A 21,942-nucleotide genomic window follows, 5' to 3' on the forward strand; every position below is an offset into this window, starting at 1 on the left:
CCAAGGATGACTCTGAGACCCTGATCATCCTGTTTCCCCTCAAGTCCTGGGATTACAAGCTTTCAAAACTTTGTTCCTACCAAGATTTCTGAAAAGTAGTTTCTGAGGTTTGGTTCCTCGTGGCCAATATGTGTAACTAGTTATCTTTCCATCTTCCTCGCCATGTGGGCTCTACTAAGGGAACTGGGAAAGACAACCATGGAGCATACCCACCCGAGAGGAAACAGAGAGTTGGCCCTGTGTGTCTGTTAGAGTCTCAGGCTGTTTCTAACATGCTCGGCCTGCTTTTTCCTCTGAAGACACTACAGATTGTTTTCACAGGCTTTCCACTCCACTTTACTCCCGTCATTGCTCTGAGGAGAGCCCCACTCACTGTCTGCCACTACAAGGCCTCTATCACAGAACGGCTGCCCATCTCAGAAGTGTGTGCTCTTTTCCTAGTACCTCAAGAAGGCCCTCTTCTAGTCTTGGTGCACTTAGAGTATGGATTAGGAGACCTGCTACCCTGATGGAATAGTAGTGAAGTGGGACTGGAGAGGTGGCTCAGTGGTTAAAAGCAGTTGCTACTCTCGCAGAGGAGCTGGGTTTGATTCCCAGCATCCACATAACAGCTCACAACCATCTAGTTCCAGGGGGTCCATAGCCCAACCAGGCACACATGTAGTGCACAAACATATGTGCACGCAAACATTCATACACATAAAATGAAAACAAATAAATCTTTAAAAAAAGAACAGTAGTGAAAAAGAAACTGGGAGTTCAAGCCTACTTGTTTGATCCCTTCACTATTCATTCTTCAGGCATCTGCATCAATGATTCATCTTCCTTGTCAACTTGATAGATTAAGAATCACCTAGGAGATGCACCTTTGGGAGTTTCTAGGCAGGTATTTTTCAGAACAGTTCAACTGCAAATGGAAGACTCACCCTGAATGTCAGTGGCGCCGTTCCATAGGCTGGGGTCCCAAGCTGAATAATAGAAGAGAACAGAAGAGAAAGCAAAGTGCTGAGCACAAGCATCTCTCTTGGCTTTCTGACTGCAGATGCACCATGACCAGCTACCTCACTGCTGACACCAGAGCTAGAGCTGCTCTTCCTGCCAAGCTTCCCCCACCATGATGGACTGTGCCTCTAAATTGTGAACTAAAATAAACCCTTCCTTCTCTAAATTGCCCTTGTCAGATATTTTGTCAGATAAATGAGACCTACTAATACACCTCCATTACTATGTATTTGACATGAATCAGGTAGAATCTATTGAGAACCCTTGCTTGGCAATGACTGCTGTATCTCTTTGTTCTGGGCAAGGAGGCATGTTGCTCTCCCCAAATGGGACTGAGCAGGAAACCTGGAAGGTTGAAAATCCTGCCTGTTTAGGCAGCCACAGGAGTCACCAGTTCAGTTTATCTGTGAATAGCAAGGCCCTTGTGGCACTGATAAAGCCACAGAGAAATGGTCTTCCGGGGAGCTCAACAATCATGACTGGCCTGCAGTCTTCCTTGCCATAGGTTTCAATGATCGCTTTGTTGGTGCACCCAGCACATGGGAAGGGAGGGAACAAGTGTGAGCTGGCCTAAGCCCATTACTGCAGCAGGTTGGCCCCAGGAGGTCGAGGTGAGTCACACAGCCTGCAAGAGGAAACTACATTCTTTAAATTTAAAGTCCTTGTCTGATGCAATTGTGAATTTGCTTTGCTATTTTCCTGGGAAAATGTACTAAATAGAGAAAAATGACAGTGATACAAATAGAGTGTCATTGAGCCTAGAGTGTAATTATTAATCCTGTGATTTTTAGTTAGATTGTTCATGTGGATAAGCAGGAAAAACTTGGCAGAAAGGATCACGTACAAAATACTTGGAGCAGACTAAACTCTATAGTCTATTCAAAGAAGGCATGCAGTCCACTCAGAAGAGGGCTTAGCTGTCATTTCCTTGGTAATCTCAATCTCAAGCACCACTGAAGAGTTTTCTGGGACACTCAGAAATTTGTTTCTGCCTAGAGCAAGACAGGCATCAAAGTACCATTACTTGAATTTAATGTAGAGAAGTTTGAATTCTATTCTCAAATTTTGTTTTGAAAGTGACATTTTACTGGGCGGTGGTGGCACGTGCCTTGAATCCCAGCACTCAGGAGTCAGAGGCAGGCAGATCTCTATGAGTTTGAGGCCAGCCTGGGCTACAGAGCAGGTTCCAGGGGAGCTGGGACTGTTATATAGAGAAACCTTATCTTGGGAAAAAAAAAAAAGAAGAAGAAGAAGAAGAAAAGGAAAGTGACATTTTGAAGTCTTTCACATGATAGAAAATGTTAGACACAAATTAACATTTCTAACAAAAGAGCTGTCAATCAATCGAGAAAAACTCTACACTAGATATGAGCATGATTGAGTCTATGTCACAAAAACTCCTAAAAATGGCTGCTAGGGAGATCCAACACTAGACTTAATATACAGGAGATCAGACTGGAACTTCTGTGGCTGCCCTGGGGCACCTTGTGAGGAAGGGTTACCGTTAGTCTGTCTTCTGGACCTGGATTCTTTGACTATGTATGCTGATGTTGGAGAAGTCAAAGAAGGTTTTCTAGCTAGGCTTGGTGGTGAATTCTTTCAATCCTAGCACTCAGGAGGCTTTGGCAGTAGAGTTCAAGACCAACTTAGTCTACAATAGCATGTCCAAGGACATCTAGTTTACACAGCAAGACCCTGTCTAAAAAAACATTTAAAGTAGAATTTCTGTCATTTTTTTCATACTTTATAAATGGAGACACACAGTACGAAAGTGGTATAGATAGCCTTCCAAAGTTGCTTCCAACGATCCTGCCTCTGGTTTTTAGAACTCATTTCCTGTTGTATGATCTGGAGCCAGCAAATTGTAATGATATCCCTGGGGTGACAAGGAATCACCAGACTTGGTCATAAAAGCCATCGGCTTAAGTCTTATGAGCATATCTGATGTTTCTGTTCTTTGATGGAGCCCCTTGCTCAATGTGAGCTGACAGATGGCAGAGCAGGAAATGAGGTCAGCTTTGGCATATTCATAGTCAGGAGGAACATAGGCCCCAGTCCCCAGATAGAGGACCTAAATCCTGTCCCTCTCTCTCAGTAAGCTTGGAAGTGGGTAATGCCTAGTGAACTTTGAGCCCCCTGAATCCTTAGGTGACATCTGACTGCAGAGCTGAAAACAACCACACATTTGTTGCTGCATGCATCAGCATTTTGAGGGGTGGGGATGGATGACAGAGTCTTACCATGTAGCCCTGGGGAGCCTGGAATTTGCTATGTGGATCAGACTGGTATTGAACTCACAGAAAGCTACTTGCCTTTGCCTAATGAGTGCTGAGATTTAAGGTGTGCACCACCATGTCTAGCCATCAGTGTTATCTTTTTGCTGAGTTGTATTGCCTTGAGTATAATTTAACTTCCCACCTGTTGATGGTCATTTGAGTATCCAGTTTAGGCTATTATAAGTAAAAATGCTTTGAACATTCAAGTACAAGTCTTTGAGTGGACATATGTTTTCATTTCTTTTGAATAAATATGTAGGTGTAGGATTGTTGGATTTTAGGGGAACAAATGCTTAGTTTATAAAAGACTGCCAATCTGCTCTCCAAAGTGGCTGTACCATTTAGAGATGTGTGAGATTTCATGTTGCCTCACCTCCTCACCAACACTTAACATTCCAAATCTCTAATTTGGACCAATCTACAGCTAAGAAGAGGTATCTCATTGCAGATATAATGTGAATTTTTTTTCAATGACTAAGGTGGTGAGTGCTTAGGTGTTTTCTTTTAATTTCTTACTAATTAAAACTATGAGGTTATTTGCCTTCCATTTGTTGAACTGAGTAGTTACATTTGTTTTAGAAAGACGTTTTATAAATATCTTCACCCAGTCTGGGGTTTCTCTACTTATTTTTCACTTCAACCAAACTTTTGAAGGCCCAGAGTATTTAATCTTTATTAAATAATCCACATTATCTATTTTCCTTCATTACTGCTCTCTTGCTTTGACATGGCCTGGAAACTTTCCACAGTAGAAGTTGGCATCATCTGAGGGCTCCGTGATAGTCTGAACAAGAATGGCCCCCATAGGCTCATATATTTGAATGCTTGGTCCCCATCTGGTGGAATTGTTTGGGTAGGATTAAGAGATGTGGCCTTTTTGAGGAGTGTCACTGAGGACTGGATTTGGGGTTTCAAAAACTCAGGTTATTCGCAGTACTCTTTTTCTCTGCCTCGTGGTTGTGGATTAGATATAAGCTTCAAACTCCTTCTCTAGCCCCCAGTCTGCCTCGCTGCTGCTGTGCTCCCCAACATGACATCATGAACTTTAGCCCTCTGGAACTGTGAGCCACAAATTAAAAACTTTCTTTTATAAAGTTCCTTCATCATGACGTTTTGTCATGGTGACATAAAAATAAGGTGGGCTCCCTTATGCACGTTCCATCTTCAAGGTCATTATCCTTGGTTCTCTGTTGTTCAATAACTTGAGAATTGCTATTGTATTATATATTTTGTTCAGTTTTTTAAAGTTGTTCTAGATATGAGGAAAGAAACAGAAATTTCCAATTTTTTTTTGTTTTGATTTGTTTTTTTGAGACAGGGTTTCTCTGTGTAGCTTTGCAGCCTGTCCTGGAACCTGCTCTGTAGACCAGGCCAGCCTCAAGGATCAGGACCACAGAGATCTGACCGCCTCTGCCTCCTGAATGCTGGGATTAAAGACATGTGCCACCACCACTCGGCCCCTTTTTTCATGTATGTATGTATTTGTGTGTTTTGCGGCACAGGAGGTTGAAGCTAGGGCTCCACACATGTTATATGATTGCTGTACCACTGAATTACACTGCCAATTCATCTCCATTCAAAAAAATTGTTTTAGGGCCTATAGAGATGGTTCAGCACTCAAGAGCATTTGTTGCTCTTACAGACAACCTGGATTCAGTTACCAGTGCCCACATGGTGGCTTACAAACATCTGTAATTCCAGTTCTAGGGAATCTGACTCCATCTTCTGAACCCCAAAGGCACCAGGCATGTAGTACACACACACACACACACACACACACACACACACACACACACACACACACGTATATATATATACACAGTCAAAACACCCATACACACAAAATAAAATTAATAAATAAAAATTTTTATTTTTCTTGAATATTTGTTTTATTTTAAAAAGTGTGTGTGTGTGTGTGTGTGTGTGTGTGTGTGTGTGTGTGTGTACACATCTGTGAGTACATGTGGCTTCAGAGTTCAAAAAAAAGCCTCAGATCTGGAGCTGGAATTACAGAGGTTTTTGAGTGACTGACTTGGGTGTTGGGAACCTAACTGTGATCCTCTAGTAGAGCAGCAAGCACCCTTAACCTCAGAGCCATCTCTATAGCCCCTAATTTATTTATTTATTTACTTACCTTTTATTTTTATTCATATATATGTGACGTCTGTGCATATGTATGCCATGTATGTGCAGATGCCCTCAGGGACCAGAAGAGTGCATCCAGTAGCCTGGTGCTAAAGTTACAGGCAGTTGTAAACTGTCCAGTGTGGGTACTGAGGACCAAAATTAGGTCTTCTGAAAAAGCACTTGTAACCTCTGAGCCATCTCTCTAGCACACACACACACACACACACACACACACACACACACACACACCCTTTTTAAATTTGTGCTTTTTGAGACAGGGTCTCGTGTAGCCCAGGCTGTCCTTAAATTCACTCTGTAACTAAGGGTAATTCAGAACTTCTGATCCTTCTGTCTCCCAAGTGCTGGGATTAAAGGTATTGTGCCCCCACACCTGGTTTATGCTGGAAATCAAATACGGGGACTTGTGAGTGCTAGGCGAACAGTCTATTAACTGAGCCAGAGATTCTACCTAACCAGTATTTCTTAAATGAGAACGATTTTATTGCCAATAATTTATATACCATAACATTGCCTTTATTGTCAACAGCCAGCTTCCCTAGGCGTAGATAATTAGGTCATTGGTGCACCTGTCTTATCTCTATCTGTTTGGTGAGATGTGGTGATATATTGTGTACCCTAATAAAATTTGCCTGAAGATCAGAGAACAGAACAAGCCACTAGATTAAACATAGATGCCAGGCAGTGGTGGCACACACCTTTAATCCTAGCTCTCGGGAGGCAGAGATCGGTCTGGATCTCTGTGAGTTCAAAGCCACTCTAGACTATATGAGATTGACTCAGACTAGGAGAGAAACAGAGCCAGGCAATGGTGGTACACACCTTTAATCCCAGCACTTGAAATCTCATGCCTTTGCTTGGAAGCACACACGCCATTAATCCCAGCACTAGAAAGGAAGTGATGGATGGGCAGAGAAAGGTATATAAGGTGTAAGGAGACAGGAATTAAAGGCCTTCTGACTGGAGAGCTTTTCAGGCTGAGGAGTCCAAGGGGTAAGACATGGCAGTGGCTTGTTCCTTTGTCTGTCTGATCTTTCAGCATTTACCCCAATATCTGGCTCTGGGTTTTGTTTTTTTTTTTATTAGAAGACTGTTTAGAAATTTGAGGAACAGTGAAACATTTCCTGATTTTTTTTTGTTTTTTTGTTTTTTGTTTTGGAGACAGAGTTTCTCTGTGTAGCTTTGCGCCTTTCCTGGAACTTGCTTTGGAGACCAGGCTGGCCTCAAGCTCACAGAGATCCGCCTGCCTCTGCCTCCCGAGTGCTGAAATTAAAGGCATGCACCACCATTGCCCTGCTCATTTCCTGATTTATTTGCCTTCATCCTTGTGAAATTCCTTGGGTATCACACTTGTCTCCCAGTTTCTCAGGTCAAATAAACACCCCACTTTTTGCTGGTGACATGGAACCTCAGTGTGACTGACTTTGGTTTGATCTGGTCTGTTGGGGCCTGGGAGGTCAGTCCAAATCAGCAGTCTACTGTATAATTTATTTATTAGTAGGCTAGAGAGTATCTTGTCCCTTATGGCAACCAGGAGAAAGGATAAAGACACACAGCAAAGGGAACCTTGTTACCCCTTGGGGGAGACCTCTACAGAGTCTTCATGAACATTTGGGGGTGCTGCCTCTTCTTAGTGAGGCAGGAGCTTCCTTTGAATGCTCTGAAATCATTTCAGAAGAGTCAGGACAACCAAATACTGAAGAACATCCATTGGTTGCCCACTCCACAGTCCCAAGCATTAGTCCACAAGTTAAGTCCATGGCCTAGTTGCGGTAAGCCTGTTCAACCGAGATTCACTTGGTTGAATTGCTAGAGGTCAGTGAACACTCTGGCACTGCTTTTCCTTTGCTCTTATTGTGAGAGACCATGTGCCTACCAACTACCAAAGTGGCACCAGATTTCACACCAATATTGACATTTTATTGACAGCTTCCAACTTTTCATGATCCCTTAATAGGGTGCTAATGCAACTGAACAGCAGGTGGAGCATTCTCTATATCCCACAAATACACTCTTTTTCCTAAAGCTCACATTGTTGCACCAATCATCTTGTGTAGAAGTAACCAACCGTCTTATTAAATAAGAAACACAGAACCAATACAAAGAAGAAAGCCAAGAGATCAGAGCTAAGAGCCTTACCCTTCCTGCTGCAGCTAGCCTCTTCAGCCAAGAGAGACCTACTTCCTGTGTGTTTGTCTTTATATAGACTTTCTGTTCTGCCTTCTCATTGGTTGTAAACCCAACCACATGACCGCCTCGTCACTGCCTGTTTGTACAGACCTCCAGATTTTCTATGGTTGGTATTGAGATTAAAGGCGTGTGTCTCCAATGCTGGCTGTATCCTTGACCACACAGAGATCTACCTAGCTCTGCCTACCAAGTGCTGGGATTAAAGGCATGTGCCACAATTAAAGCCAAAGCCAGCTCTGCTATGGCTTGCTATTAGCTCTGACCCCCAGGCAACTTTATTTATTAACATACAAATAAAATCACATTTCAGTACAAATAAAATATCACCATAATCTCGTCTCAGTTTGTTGACAGTAAAAGTCTGACTGATGAGCTGCCTCTGTATACAAGGCAATTCACATGCTACCCAGCGGGCTCCTCGTCGCCCAGGGGACAGTGAGTCACTAACTTATTTCCCCTATAGTCAGCTTTCTCAGACTGTTATTGGCACCAATTGTGTCAACAAGTGTCCTCCAAGTAGAGGCCATGGGATACAACGAGGGATACAAACAATTTAGTAGGTGCTCACATCTTGGGAAGATGAGGAAAAAGAATTGGGCTGTGGAAGCCTCCAATCCTTGATCCTCAAATGACATATTTAAATAGAAGGGAGAGGTGTATACCTCACAGGTTTGGCCAGCCCAATAGGGTTATCAGGGTTTTGTCCCTGTAATAAACACTTGAGGCAACTTAAAAGAGAAGACTTACTTATGTATTCATTTATTTTACTGTAATGGGGATTGAATTTAGGACCGTGTGCATGGAAGGCAAGCTTTTCCTGGCTGGGCTGCATCACCAGCCCTTTTTATTTTGACGCCAGATCTTGTTGAGTGGCCAAAATTATCCCTAAATTTTTATCTAGCCCAGTAAACCTTGAACTTGCTATCCTCCTGCTTCAGCCTCCTGATATTAGAAGCCTGCATCACCAAACCCAGGTGGAAAATTTCATTGATTCAACATTTCAAAAGTTTTAGTGCACAGTTAGCTGGCTCCTTTGTTTCTTGGCTGTGGTGAGACAGAGCATCATGACAAGAGTGTAGCAGAACAAAGTTGCTTACCACATGGTTGCCAGAAAGCAGAAAGGGTGACAGGAAGGGGTCGAGGCATTTATATCTTCCAGGGTACCTCTTCCAATGACTTACTTCCTTCAACTAACTGCCACCTGCTCGTTTTCTACCACCTTCCAATAATGCCACCAAATTGGAGGGATTAATTCATTGATTAAGTCAGAAGCCTCATGATCCAAGCACCTCTCAATGATTGGATCCATCAGCTGAGGACCAAGCCTTTGATGGGTAAGCCTTTGTGGTCGGGGGAGCACACTTCATACTCAAACTATAGCAGTGGATATGGTTGTCTGACAATCCTGCTCATCCATTTATCAAGGGCAATGCAGGAAACGGAGGCTCAGATCACACACTCTCACAGCTAGAGGGCGCCTATGGGCTATCTTTTCCAAGTTCTTTGGGTGTTTCAGCATAGCAATCGAGAAACAAACTAGGACATAAGCTTCCATAGACAACGCTCCAGACTTATAGAACACCTGGGTTCAATCTCTAGCACACACACCCACACACACCTATAAGGGACTGATACAGTATTGCAGTGGTATTCCTCAAGCTTACAATTCGAGAGGGAAAGTATCTGTCTGCAGTACAGAGAATGCAAAGGCCTCTGTACTTTTGAGGATTTCTTGAAGCTGAAGGTTCTCCATCTCCAAGATAAAACTAAGGGATTACCAGTCATCCCTGTAACCCCGATGTCTTGCCCCGTCCTGTCCTGTCCACCATTGAGTCCACCTTGGGCCCGGATTAGCGACAATGCCAACCTAAACGACCAAACACAACCCCAAAGGGCCCTGTGGGTCACACAGAGGAATCAGATGTTACCACCTAGAGGGCAGGACGCTGTCTGCACAGGACCTAGGAGAGTCGGAATTCAGATCCAAAGCAGCCAAGCATGCCGTGCCAGTCTTTCATTTTTTAAAAGAGACGCAGGAGATTCCAACTTTCATGTAAACGTTCCTTTATTTTTAAGGTAGAAGCTGACCCAAGCTGCAACTGGCTTTAGCCAAGTCATCAAGTACTTGCCCCAGTCTCCAGGAGAATTAATTGTCTGGGCAACCGTCAGTTTCGACTCAGCCTTCAGAACAGCCAGCACAGCTGCACTACGCCTGCGCGCCGGCTCTTTTGGAGCAAGCTCCGCCCTGCCTGCCAACGCAGCCTTCCGTTGCCATGGAGCTGCGGGCCCAAACTACGCAGCCTCAGATCCACGGTGGACGAGAGGCAGTCGGCCGTTAAGGGGACATCGTTAAGGGGGACATTTCTGAGGGCCTGGTGCCAAGAAACTGTTTCTCCGGGGCCACTGCTGAGGAAGTCGGCGAGGAGCTGTTTCGGGGTGGAGGGACCCTTCTGCGGGACCACTGCCTAGGGGTCTTTTGGGAGGGGCTATTGCTAAGGGGCCGTCTTCAGGGACCATTCTTTAGGGGCTGTTGCTGAGGAACCACTACGGAGGAGCCGTTCCTGAGGGGTTTGGGCAACAGTCCATTCCTGGGGGACCTTTGCTGAAGTCTCACCGCTGAGGGACGTTCCTGGACTGGCCAGAGAGGTGGGTACTGATGATGCGTTCTGCCGGAGGCTGCCCTGAGGATGTGCTGGACATGGGTGGCTGGCTTCTCTGTGTGGCCGCATGGTTGTGAGCCACGTGGTTACCACAGTTTATGAAGAGGCAGAGTCAAACCTTGCTGGAGAGGACCAGGCACCAGTCTTTGAGAGATGCGAGTAAGATTCACATCCAAGCTGGGCAGTCGTGGCGCACGCCTTTAATCACAGCACTCAGGAGACAGAGACAGGAGGAGCTCTGTAAGTTCGAGGCCAGCCTGGTCTACAAAGAGAGTTCCAGAACAGCCAAGGCTACACAAAGAAACCTTGTCTCGAAAAAATCAACAACAACAACAAAAATTCACATCCATAAAGAACCCTTCGTTGGAAGTGGATAGGCCTCCTTAGCTTGGTTTCCCATAAAATAATTTCTTTATGCGAGTAAAGATGTTTAGCAAAATACTCCCTGAATGTCTACTGTAGGCCAGGTACTGGTACTGAGCTAGGTAATGAGTTGGACTGCTCAGGTACTCACTCGTGGATATTCTCTTCATACAAATGATGCCTAATTTCTTGTGTGCAGTGTGAGAACTGACTGTCAAGCAAATATCAAAAGCCCGGCCAAGCCAATAAATAGAATCTCACCTCTACCCACAGCACAGTGCCTCTCCTGGTTAACTATGCACAGACCTGTGATCCTCAATTCATCTTTGCTTATATTTAGATTAGAAATTTACTCTTGAGCCGGGCGGTGGTGGCGCACGCCTTTAATCCCAGCACTCGGGAAGCAGAGGCAGGTGGATCTCTGTGAGTTCGAGGCCAGCCTGGTCTACAGAGCTAGTCCAGGACAGACTCCAAAAGCTACAGAGAAACCCTGTCTCGAAAAACCACAAAAAAAAAAAAAGAAAGAAAGAAAGAAAGAAATTTACTCTTGAACAGTAGTTTCTGTTGATTGGTTGGTTGGCTTTTCAAGGCAGGGTTTCTCTGTGTATCCCTGGCTGTCCTGGAACTCAGAGATCCACCTGCCTCTGCCTCTCCAGTGCAGGGATCAAAGGCATGGGCCACCACCACTTAGCCTGGAGCCCTGTCTTAAAGACAAACATGAATTTCTGGCTTCAAGACTAACAGAATATATTTTTGTGATGTAAAGCATACAGATCGGGGTGTTTTGTTATGGCAACCCTGGAAAACTAATGTGAGAAGTGACAGTTTCTGCAGTCTTCTCTAAGGAGAAGGTGTCCCTTTCAGAAGAAAGCCTATTGCTTCAGAAGGTAAGGTAGGCAACACAGTGTCTCCAGAGACACCCAATGTCCCAATCCTCTGAACCAGTAAAAACATGATGTCCTATGAATCAGAGGAACTGAGGTAGTTCATCAAGCTGCCTTTGAGATGAAAGAATCATCCTGGGTCATCTCAGTGGGCCCAATGAACGCAGTTACACTAAAAGGTCATGTAAGTGGGAGAGGGAGGCAGGAGAGAGAACGTCAAAGGCTCTATCTAGCATGGGTGACTCTGCTGACACTGCAGCCCTGAACATGTTAGAATGAGGACTGGGTGCCAATGAGTGAAGGTGGCTGTAGACAGACAGTGAAAAGGCAAGAAAATAGATACACTCTCTGGCTTCCTAGAAGGATCATCTCTGCATTGGCTCTGTGTTTCTTATTTAACAAGACCGTTCATCTACAACACGGCCCTGCTGCTCCAGAACAACCTCGTTCTGATTTATAAGGACTGGCCTCAAAGTGCTGTGAGGCGGAAAGAAGAGAAAGGCAACCTAGGGTTATACCAAGTGCAGTTTACTATCGGGGTTGGGGGTTAGGGACAGGAGGAGCTTACAAGTGTGGGCCTGAATGCCAGCAGGCAAGATGGAAACTTGCAACCTGGAGCAAAAATTTTGGGGCAAAAAGAGGAGCGTATTTGTGGACTAGAACAAAAACAAACCCATTCTTTCTGAAATATGCCTGTTTATCTTAAGATAATATCAAAACTGGATATGACAACATACTATTATAATTCCAGGTTTCAGGAGGCTGAGACAGGAGGATTGTGAATTCAAGGCTATAACGAGGTGCTGCCACAAAAAAAGGAGACAATAAATTGCAGAGTCAGGGAGATCTCTGAAGCCAGAATCTGCTGTAAAGTCCCACATAATACTCTAATGATTTTATCTATTTATGATTTGCTGAGAAAAAACAGCTAGGGCTAATTGGAGGACATCATGATAATTTTGACTTAAGATGACAGTGATGAGAGATGGCTCAGTGGTTAGGAACACTGACTGCTCTTCCAGAGGTCCTGAGTTCAATTCCAGCAACCACATGGTGGCTCACAACCATCTGTAATGAGATCTGGTGCCCTCTTCTGGAGTGCAGGCAAACATGCAGGCAGAACACTATATACATGATAAATAAAAAAATCTTAAAAAAAAAAGAAAAAGCCGGGCGGTGGTGGCGCACGCCTTTAATCCCAGCACTCGGGAGGCAGAGCCAGGTGGATCTCTGTGAGTTCCAGGCCGCCTGGGCTACCAAGTGAGTTCCAGGAAAGGCGCAAAGCTACACAGAGAAACCCTGTCTCGAAAAACCAAAAAAAAAAAAAAAAAAAAAAAGATGGCCGTGGTTGTGTCAAGCTGACTCCACTCACACCTGTTGACACCATGGCCTTAGATCACTGAGCCTCAGTTGCCTGGCCTCTAGAGCATGGGTCTCAACTCTTCAATACAATTCTTCATGTCGTGGTGACCCCCTGTGATGATTTGAAAGAAAACGGCCCCCTAAGGGAGTGGCACTAATGGGAAGTGTGGCCTTGTTGGAGGAAGTGTGTCACTGTGGAGGCAGGCTTTGAGGTCTCATATATGCTCAAGCCACACTCAGTGAGACAGTTCACTTCCTGTGCCTGCAAGATGTGGCGTACTCAGCTCCAGCACCATGTCTGCCTGCATGCCTCCTTGTTCCACCATGATGATGATAAAGGACTAACTGAACCTCCGAATTGTAAGCAAGCCACCACAATTAAATGTTTCCTTTATAAGAGTTACTGTGGTCATGGTGTCTTTTCACAGCAACAGAAACCCTAAGACACCCCCAACCATAAAATTATTTCATTGCTAATTCATAACTATAACTTTGCTACTGTTAATAAATTTTAATGTAGATATCTGATATGCAACCCCTAAGGGGGTCGAGACTCACAGGTTGAGAACTGCTGCTCTAGAATAATGAGATGAATTTGTGCTGTTTTTAGCTAACAAGTATATAGTAATTTATTTTTTTTTAAAAGTGGGGAAAGCAAAGGGTTTGTTCTTTTTTTTCCTGTATGATGCCTAGCTCCTAATGTCTAATGCCAAAGCTCCACCTCCCATTTCACTGTTGACATATCAGCCTTCTCACTGTTTCATGTCCTTACCAGCACCTGCTAGATCTTTATGCTCCCAAGTTTGATGACTGTGTAATGATAGCTCACTGTAACTTTGCAGTTCCCTTGTTACAGATGATGTTGAACTACTTTTCTTTTTTTTTTTTTTTTTTTTTTTTTTTTTTTTTTTTTTTTTTTTTTTGGTTTTTTGAGACAGGGTTTCTCTGTATAGCTTTGCGCCTGTCCTGGAACTCACTTGGTAGCCCAGGCTGGCCTCGAACTCACAGAGATCCGCCTGGCTCTGCCTCCCGAGTGCTGGGATTAAAGGCGTGCGCCACCACTGCCCGGCTGAACTACTTTTCTTAATTTATGATCATGAGGTAGTTTATCACCCAAAAGAGGACTCTATTGATAACACTAGAAGAACAGATGTACAGCCGGGTATGCTGATGAACTGGATATATGGCTGCCTCATGTATTGGCTGAATATCTCTTATTATAAAGCTCCTGATAATAAAGCTTTTGCCTGTGTTTCTTCTGGGGAGTGTATTCTGCATAAACTCAGTAGGTCCTTTTCATGGTCTTGATGGTAAACCTTTTAAGTTGTGGATTGTTATATTTTCTACCCCATAGCTTTTCTCTGAGTCTCCTTAGGATGTCATCTGATCAGAAGTGTTAAATTCAAATATAGGTGACTCTATCAGCATTTTCTCTCATGGCTAATGTCTTTGGTGCCTTATTTAGAAACCTTGAGGTCATGACTCCCCCTTGGCCACTGCCACTGCAGTGGTTTCACTTTTCACATATGAGCTTTTAATCCACATGGAGATGATTTTCCAGGAAAGGGTCCAGCTTCTCAACATGCCCACTGAAAAACACCCAGTCCTGCTTGCTGGTGAGCAATCAGATTTTGTACTAAGTGGTATCAATCTTTAGCAACAAATTTCTAGACTCCTTATCCTATTCTACAGGTCTGTTTCTGTTTGCCATGCACTGTTCTAATTTTATAACTTCATAATAAGTCTTAACATTGGTAGGACACACCTCCCTTATGCTCCTTCAACACTATTGTCCTTTGTTCTTCTACTTATATTTTAAAATGCACTGGGCAAGTTTCTGATTTGTTTTTCTGAGTTGTATGCACATATGTACCCACACATGTGCACAGCCCTGCTGAGACTTGGATGCAGTTCAGTGACTCTAAAATTGACTTATTGACTATAGGAAGTCTCCAGTGGCTAAACCTGAGTCTGTTTATATTTTATTCTTTTTGCAATTTTTTTCTTATAGAAAAATTCCATAATCATAAAAATAAAGAGGCTGGGGAGATGGTTGAACTGTTAAGGGCATTTGTGGCTCTTGCAGAGAACTGAAGTTTAATTCCCGGTGCCAATATTGGGTCATTTACAACCACCTGTAACTCTAGTTCCAGGAGATCTGAAACCTTCTTCTGGCCTTTGCAGGCATCTTCGAGTTCACACACCACCACCACCACCACCACCACCACCACCGCCGCCGCCGCCACCACCACCACCACCACCACCACCACCACCAATAATAATAATAAATAATAAATCTTGGAAAAATTAAAACAAATAGGGGAAGGATAATATGAACCTTAGATTCCAATCACAGCATATTAGTGCTGTGTACAGTGTTCCTATTTGGGCTAACACATTGTAAAAACAGCCAGGCATACTCCCATCCCTCTTGGAAAGCCTTAGGATGTACCTCTGTACATTTAGCCAGCCCATAAAATCAGATCAACTCCAACAAAAGAGTCATTTTTTAAATAAAATCCAATACCTGTTGCTAATTTTCAGGAATTATCTCAAAAATTTCATTTAGGGTTGTCTGCTTGAGTCAGGAGCCACACAGTATTCATAGGACAGGTGGCTGACTTGTCCCTCAAGGTCTTTTGACTTTTCTTCTTACTCTGATGTCTATTTGTTAAAGAAATTGGGTCATTTGTTCCATTTTTAAATTTTTAGTACATTTTGAAAATGTTGTATATGTGTGTATGTGACACAGCACGTGTGTGGTCAGTTGTCTCCTACCAAGTGGGTGCTAGGAATTAAACTAAGGTTGTCGGGCTTGGCGGCAAGCCCTTACCTGCTGAGCCATCCTATCATACCAAATCATGCGTGTTAAGTACATGTGTGAACAGACAGGTCTACTCATCACTTCCTTATCTTTTTTGCAACATGAATTATAACTTTTTTGACCTTTTAAAATTGCAGTTTTGTCTTGATATTTAGGACCTCTATATTCTAGATACAGACTTTTGTCAAATATCTCTGCTATAAATATTTTTTAGTCTGTAGCTTATATATTTCCTTAATGTGTTTGTATAAGGAAAATTATTACCTTTTGTATTTTTGAGTCTTGTTATGTAGCAACTGCTGGTCTCAAACATCTTCTTTCCTCACTTCTTTTTTTTGTTTTGTTTTGTTTTTTTTTTTTTGGTTTTTCGAGACAGGGTTTCTCTGTGTAGCTTTGCGCCTTTCCTGGAACTCGCTTTGGAGACCAGGCTGGCCTCGAACTCACAGAGATCCGCCTGGCTCTGCCTCCCGAGTGCTGGGATTAAAGGCATGCGCCACCACCGCCCGGCCTTTCCTCACTTCTTAAATAGTGAAACCACAGGTGTATATCACTGCACTCTTAGTTCTTATAAATGTTAAGGATTTTAAAATCTATAATATTGTTGATACCTATTTTATAATAATTTTTTGCAGTTAATTTCTGTCTCCCAGTATGGAAGAACCTACTACCCTGTTTTCCGATGAGGACCTGGTGGACAGCCTCCCTGCCATAGACGATGGTAACAGAGGCCTTTTCCAAAATCAGACCAGTTGCAGCATAGAAGACAGTGTGCTTCTTGATTGCCCTTTATTCCAGGGAAAGTACAGAAAGTGCATCTACTAAATTGTTTATTTCTCAAACAGGAAGTTCTGCTCTTGTCTTTAGTTGACAAATAATAAATAATGGCTGAGAATCTGAATGTGGTAATCCATATTATTCTATTTTCCAAGTCACCATTAATAAATTGACGCCATTTTTAATTTTAATCCTTTGAATGTGACCTATTTTTCGTTTTTCTGGAATATTTTAGAATTTTTAAAAAAAATTTCTAATGATCCAAACTTTTCTGAGATATCCTTGATTTTGTGTCCCTCCTAGCCTACAGACTTGATCCCATGGCCCTGTTTTCTGGGTCTGTGCGGACCCTGTCCCTGCTCCACCCTGTCCCTGACCTTTCTTCCTCTTGGGTTTGTGTGGTCCTCTCACTGGTCTTCCCTCTTCCATCCTCCTTGTGGTGGTAGGCTCCAGCCTTTTACACATTCTTTTAGTAATTTTTACAGACGTATTTTGATGATGCAGAGATAAACCCATAGTTCTCTATGTTTTTTTTTCTTTTTCTTTCTTTCTTTTTTTGTTTTTGTTTTTCGAGACAGGGTTTCTCTGTGTTGTCCTGGATCTCACTCACAGAGATCCGCCTGGCTCTGCCTCCCAAGTGCTGGGATTAAAGACGTGCACCACCACTGCCTAGCTTCTGTTTTTTTGAAAGTCTACAGTGATGTTCTCAGAACCATAATTCTAAAATAATAATAATGATTTTTTTAAAATAGGGATTGTAAAGATGTCTGAATGGTTAAGAGTATTTACTGATGTTGCAGAGGACCCAGGTTCAGTTCTCAGTACCTAGATTCTAGCCGCTCACGTATGTCTGTTAACTCCAATTCCTGAGAACCTAGCGCCATCTTCTGGCCTCTGCAGGCACATTCATACATGCAAGCAAACAAACATAAAAAAGTTAAAAATTAAAAAATGTACATTTATTTGCTTCTGTGTGTGCATGCCATGGGTGTGTGGAGGTCAGAGGACAACTTGCCAGAAGTCCTCTCCTTCAACCATGTGGGCTCTGGAGAGTGAACTCAGATCACATCAGGCTTGGCAAGTAGGTGCCTTACACACTAAGCCACTTAGATGGCCTTCAGATTTTTTGAGAATTCTACATTTTGTGGGGGGAGATGGGGGTAGTGGTTTCGAGACAGAGTTTCTCTGTGTAGCTTTGGAACCTGTCCTGGAACTCACTCTGTAGACCAGGCTGGCCTTGAACTCACAGAGATCCGCCTGCCTCTGCCTCCCAAGTGCTGGGATTAAAGGTGTGCACCACCTCCGCCGGACTTTTTATTTTTCTTTTTTAAAAATATTTTTCTTTATCCTCTGAAAATATTTTTGTTTTATATTTTGAGACAAGGATTGCCTCTAACTTCCTAGACCTGACCTGGAATTCCTGCTTTTCCTCCTTTTTCTTTTCCTGTGCTGGGATTATAGGAATGAGCCACCACACTCTGACTACAGTTTGGCTTTGTGTTGTTTTGTTTTGACTGTTTCCTTGATTTCTAGAAAGAATCCAGTTGGAGGATCCAGAGTTTGAGATGGAACCATTTCTTCTGGGATTTGAGGACACCGTTCGCCTAGGATGCTGCTGGTAATTCCTTGAGTGGCAGCCTTCCTTCTTTTGGAATGTAGTTCAGTGGCTGTGGAGATGCTGGGTGGAGAGCATCCTCAGGTAGTGCTGAGTGCTATGGTTTGTGTGTGAAGCAAGTGTTATCTTTTTTTTTCAAGTCCAGCAAAAGAAGAGGAAGTGACTGCTGAGAAAACAAAGAAGGCGACCACCAAAGACAGAGTCCAGGCGTTTCACCTTCGGAAAAGCTTGAACCTCCTGGACAAGCTGCACGAGGAGAAGGACCTTTTTATTCAGAAGACTCGGTGAGCTCACATGCCAAGGACCCATGGCCTAGCCACTCCTTCTGGTTGTAGTGTCCATGTAGGAGGTCCTGCCTTTAGCTTCCTGCCGGAGTCTTTACAAGGAGCAACCTCACAACCCTGAAGAGATGTGGTGCCCAGGGCTCCACCTCCTTTTCCCCTCCCTCAATCTAGACAAGATCCCAGGGAATTAAGGGTGCTTTTAGGTCCTGCCAGGTTCTCCATGACCATCTCATTTCTGCGTGTTTCAGGTGTGACTGAGGCCTTAGTGAATAGCCTCCTACTTCTGGTCTTGGCCTCAACGGCATTTGGTCTGCCAGCATATTCAGTGGAAATACTGAGTGTGTTTCTCCAACATACAGAAAAATTGGAAACTGTTTGCTGTATGCCACCACTAGATTACTGTGTTTAGCTTTTCCCACTGAATATGTATCAACATGTGTGTCATAGCTATGATTCTTTAGCTGAATCATTTGAAAGTAAATTTCAGGATCATGATACTACTTCTATTTTAGAGTCTCTGAAAAACAAAAGCATCTTTCTGCATGATCTTAGCATGTAACACCACCTGTGGGTATAGGTCTTACTCAATACCAACATCATGCTCTTCATGCTGCAGCTGTCCTGACATCCTCTGAGTGTCCGTTAGAACTCATGCTTTAGATTTTATTCTGTTATTTCTAGCTGAGGTGAAAGTCACATAACAGGAGTGAGCATTTTATCCAGGCTTACACAGGGAACTGCCTGGGTCTGTGTTACAGCGTGCCGATGAGGAGCTGCAGCCATTTGCAGCTGTGTGCTCTTCAGGGGCCTGAGCGTACACATACTCCGTTAACTGCGTTTCCCTTGGCTTCCTAGGCATATCACCTTTGGAGGAGTTTACACAGCTGGCTCCTTGGGCAGGGTTTTCAGGGAACACCCTACTCATGTGACATGATAGCGCCAGAGAGACACCTAGAAAGACAAAGTATTCCTAGTCCTTGGCCTTCACCTTAGACCTTCCCCCTTCTCTACCCCACTGGCCCCTTCTGAGGCTAGAACTTTAGGAAAACATTATGGCAATTCTTATTTTAATGTTCTAGAGGGGAGCTGCGTGTCTGTCATCAGAGGATGGACCTCCTCACCAAACAGCAGGAGAGCTTGGCAGCTGAGATCGCCACAGAGAGAGAAGCCAACAACATGTAGGTCATCCTTGTGGGCAAGGAGGTCAGACAGCCAAGTGTTACCATGATAGCCAAGATAGTATCATACATAGAGGTTTATTCATTCATTCATTCATTCATTCAACAAAAATAAGTCTTAAGTACCTGCTATGTTCAGATAGTTAAGAGGCAGACAGCATCTCTCCAGGGTGGCAAACAGACATCATAACACAAAGAAGAAATGTCAGTCTAGGAGCTGGCTCAGTTGGTGAAATACTTACTACACAAGAATGAGGACCTGAATTTGATCCCCAGCCACCATAGCAGTGAGCACACACCTATAATCCCAACACTGAAGGATCTGGAGCTCTTGTTGGCTAGCCAGTTTAGCTGAATCTGAGTTTTAGATTCAGTGACAAAGCCTGTCTCGAAAGTATAAGGCAGAGAATGATTGAGGAAGATACTTAATGTTGGCATCTGACTACATGAATGGCCCTTTCTGTATTCTATTGATATGTTCCAGGGCTGCTATGGGCCGTCTCCAGGCTGCATCCAGACGCCTTCACACAGAGCTGGAGAATGAGAAAGATCTGCAGTCCAAAATCACAGCTATGCTGAAGGACAGCGAGTAAGTTTTTGCAAGAGGGGGTTGGGAATTTAGCTCAGTGGTAGAGCGCTTGCCTAGCAAGTGCAAGGCCCTGGGTTCGATCCTCAGCTCCAAAAAAAAAAAAAAAAAAAGTTTTTGCAAGAGCCTGGAAGGTGGGCTTCATAAGTTAGCATCTGGCTAGTTCATGGGACACAGATATCGGAGCAGCTTGTGGGACAATTCCTGATTTGAGTATGAAGAGTAATTTGCTTTTCACTTTCTAGATGCTTAGGAAATAAAGGGTGGCGTGTTGACACAGCTGAAAGGAAAGCTCTCCACATGAAGGTTTTTTCTTCATTTTCCTCAGTTTTATTTATAATTTTAGTAACTGTATAATCAGTTTCTTCCCCTTTTTTTCTTTTTTTTTTTTTTTAAATTTTTTTTTTTTTAAGATTTATTTATTACGTATACAGAAGAGGGCGCCAAATCTCATTAGAGATGGTTGTGAGCCACCATGTGGGTGCTGGGAATTGAACTCAGGACCTCTGGAAGAGCAGTTGGTGCTCTTAACCTCTGAGCCATCTCTCCAGCCCCCCCTTTTTTTCTTATTTCCTATACCTCTTGGGCTGGGGCTCAGTGGTAGATCATTTGAATGGCATACATAAAGCCCTAATTTGATCCCTAACATTGGGGGATAAAAGTATTCTCTTCTTTTATAGAAACATCCACAGGGGGATGCAAACTAGAACTGCCTCTAGCAAGTCCACAAAGAAAGGGTTTCTTTTGGGATGTAACAGCTCACTGTTAACACCAGCAAGAGCTCCCAACATATACAGTTCAGTGAACCACTGGGCTACTGCCCAACTCTGGTCCAGAGCAAGGCTCTGCTATTATATGACAGCAAATGAAGTTGGAAAACTTTCCAGACTGAAGACACACAGAGGACTAGAACATTGTCAGAAACCCTGACTGTAAGTGTAACAGCTGCTGACTCTTGGCTACATACCACAGTCAGACCAAACTTCTTCCCCTCTCCCACAGTGGACTCCTGAGCCTTAAGCCAGTCCCTGACTTGAACCTACTATAATTGCTACAATTCAAGCCACACACACAAGACTGAACACACACATAAAATGTGGAGAGATGTGCAGCTGAGGACAAGTCAGTCCATCTATGGCTGAGAAAGTCAATATGTATACTGTTCTTGATCGACACTTGGCTAGCTAGTGTCTGTGGTTCCGAAACCATGGCAGGCAAGACCCTTGGAGGCTCTGCCCGTATTGAGCTGCTATAAGCATCTGTTTACTTCTTAAATTGTTTTTCACTTTAAAACAATGTCAAACTTATAGAGGTAATTCAAAAATGGCTATGGCATCTTCTCTTATCTCCAATGCCAACAACGTCCCTTTTCTTTAAACCATAGTGGTGATTCAAATTAAGGTCTCTGGTGGCATTCCTATCTATTTATGTGGTATCTGAGATCTGGGACCACTGCCCCAAAGTCTTGTGTCCTATCTACATTGAGATACACTGAGCCCACCTTTTTTTTTTTTTTTTTTTAATGGAGCTGAGGACCGAACCCAGGGCCTTGCGCTTGCTAGGCAAGAGCTCTATCACTGAGCTAAATCTCCAACCCAACTGAGACCACTTTTGCTCCCTGACAAGCTTGGCTACCTGGTCTCTGCCCCTCAGGACTCCATCAATACAGAGCCCATTTCTAAAGGCAATGTTTCTCACCTGTCTCCCTAACACATTTCACAGGACCATAATGACTTTGAATGTTATTAGAGCTATAATGAAAGGAATGTTCCCTACTCAAGACAAAATTTCTATAGCAT

At 43.5% G+C, this 21,942-nt stretch overlaps 1 protein-coding gene across 18 annotated transcripts in view; it reads left to right on the forward strand.

The window, feature by feature from the left end:
• The first annotated feature begins 9,833 nt into the window (after positions 1-9,833).
• Positions 9,834-21,942, forward strand: part of Cfap74 (cilia and flagella associated protein 74) — a 64,243-nt gene continuing 52,134 nt past the window's right edge. For 5 of the 18 annotated variants that reach the window (XR_009377736.1, XM_059255514.1, XM_059255515.1 and 2 more), the window contains exons 1-6: positions 9,847-10,259; positions 16,339-16,424; positions 18,014-18,098; positions 18,236-18,379; positions 19,459-19,557; positions 20,042-20,146. Coding sequence is in view for 14 of the 18 variants with exons in the window: in XM_059255514.1 (XP_059111497.1) it covers positions 16,358-16,424; positions 18,014-18,098; positions 18,236-18,379; positions 19,459-19,557; positions 20,042-20,146 (500 nt within the window). In the remaining 4 variants the exon portion in view is untranslated. Of the gene's footprint in view, positions 10,260-16,338; positions 16,425-18,013; positions 18,099-18,235; positions 18,380-19,458; positions 19,558-20,041; positions 20,147-21,942 lie in introns of all 18 variants that reach the window. The other 13 variants (XM_059255512.1, XM_059255513.1, XM_059255518.1 and 10 more) reach the window with 8 other exon arrangements.

Source organism: Peromyscus eremicus, chromosome 2, assembly GCF_949786415.1.
Source record: "Peromyscus eremicus chromosome 2, PerEre_H2_v1, whole genome shotgun sequence".
Lineage (NCBI taxonomy): Eukaryota > Metazoa > Chordata > Mammalia > Rodentia > Cricetidae > Peromyscus > Peromyscus eremicus.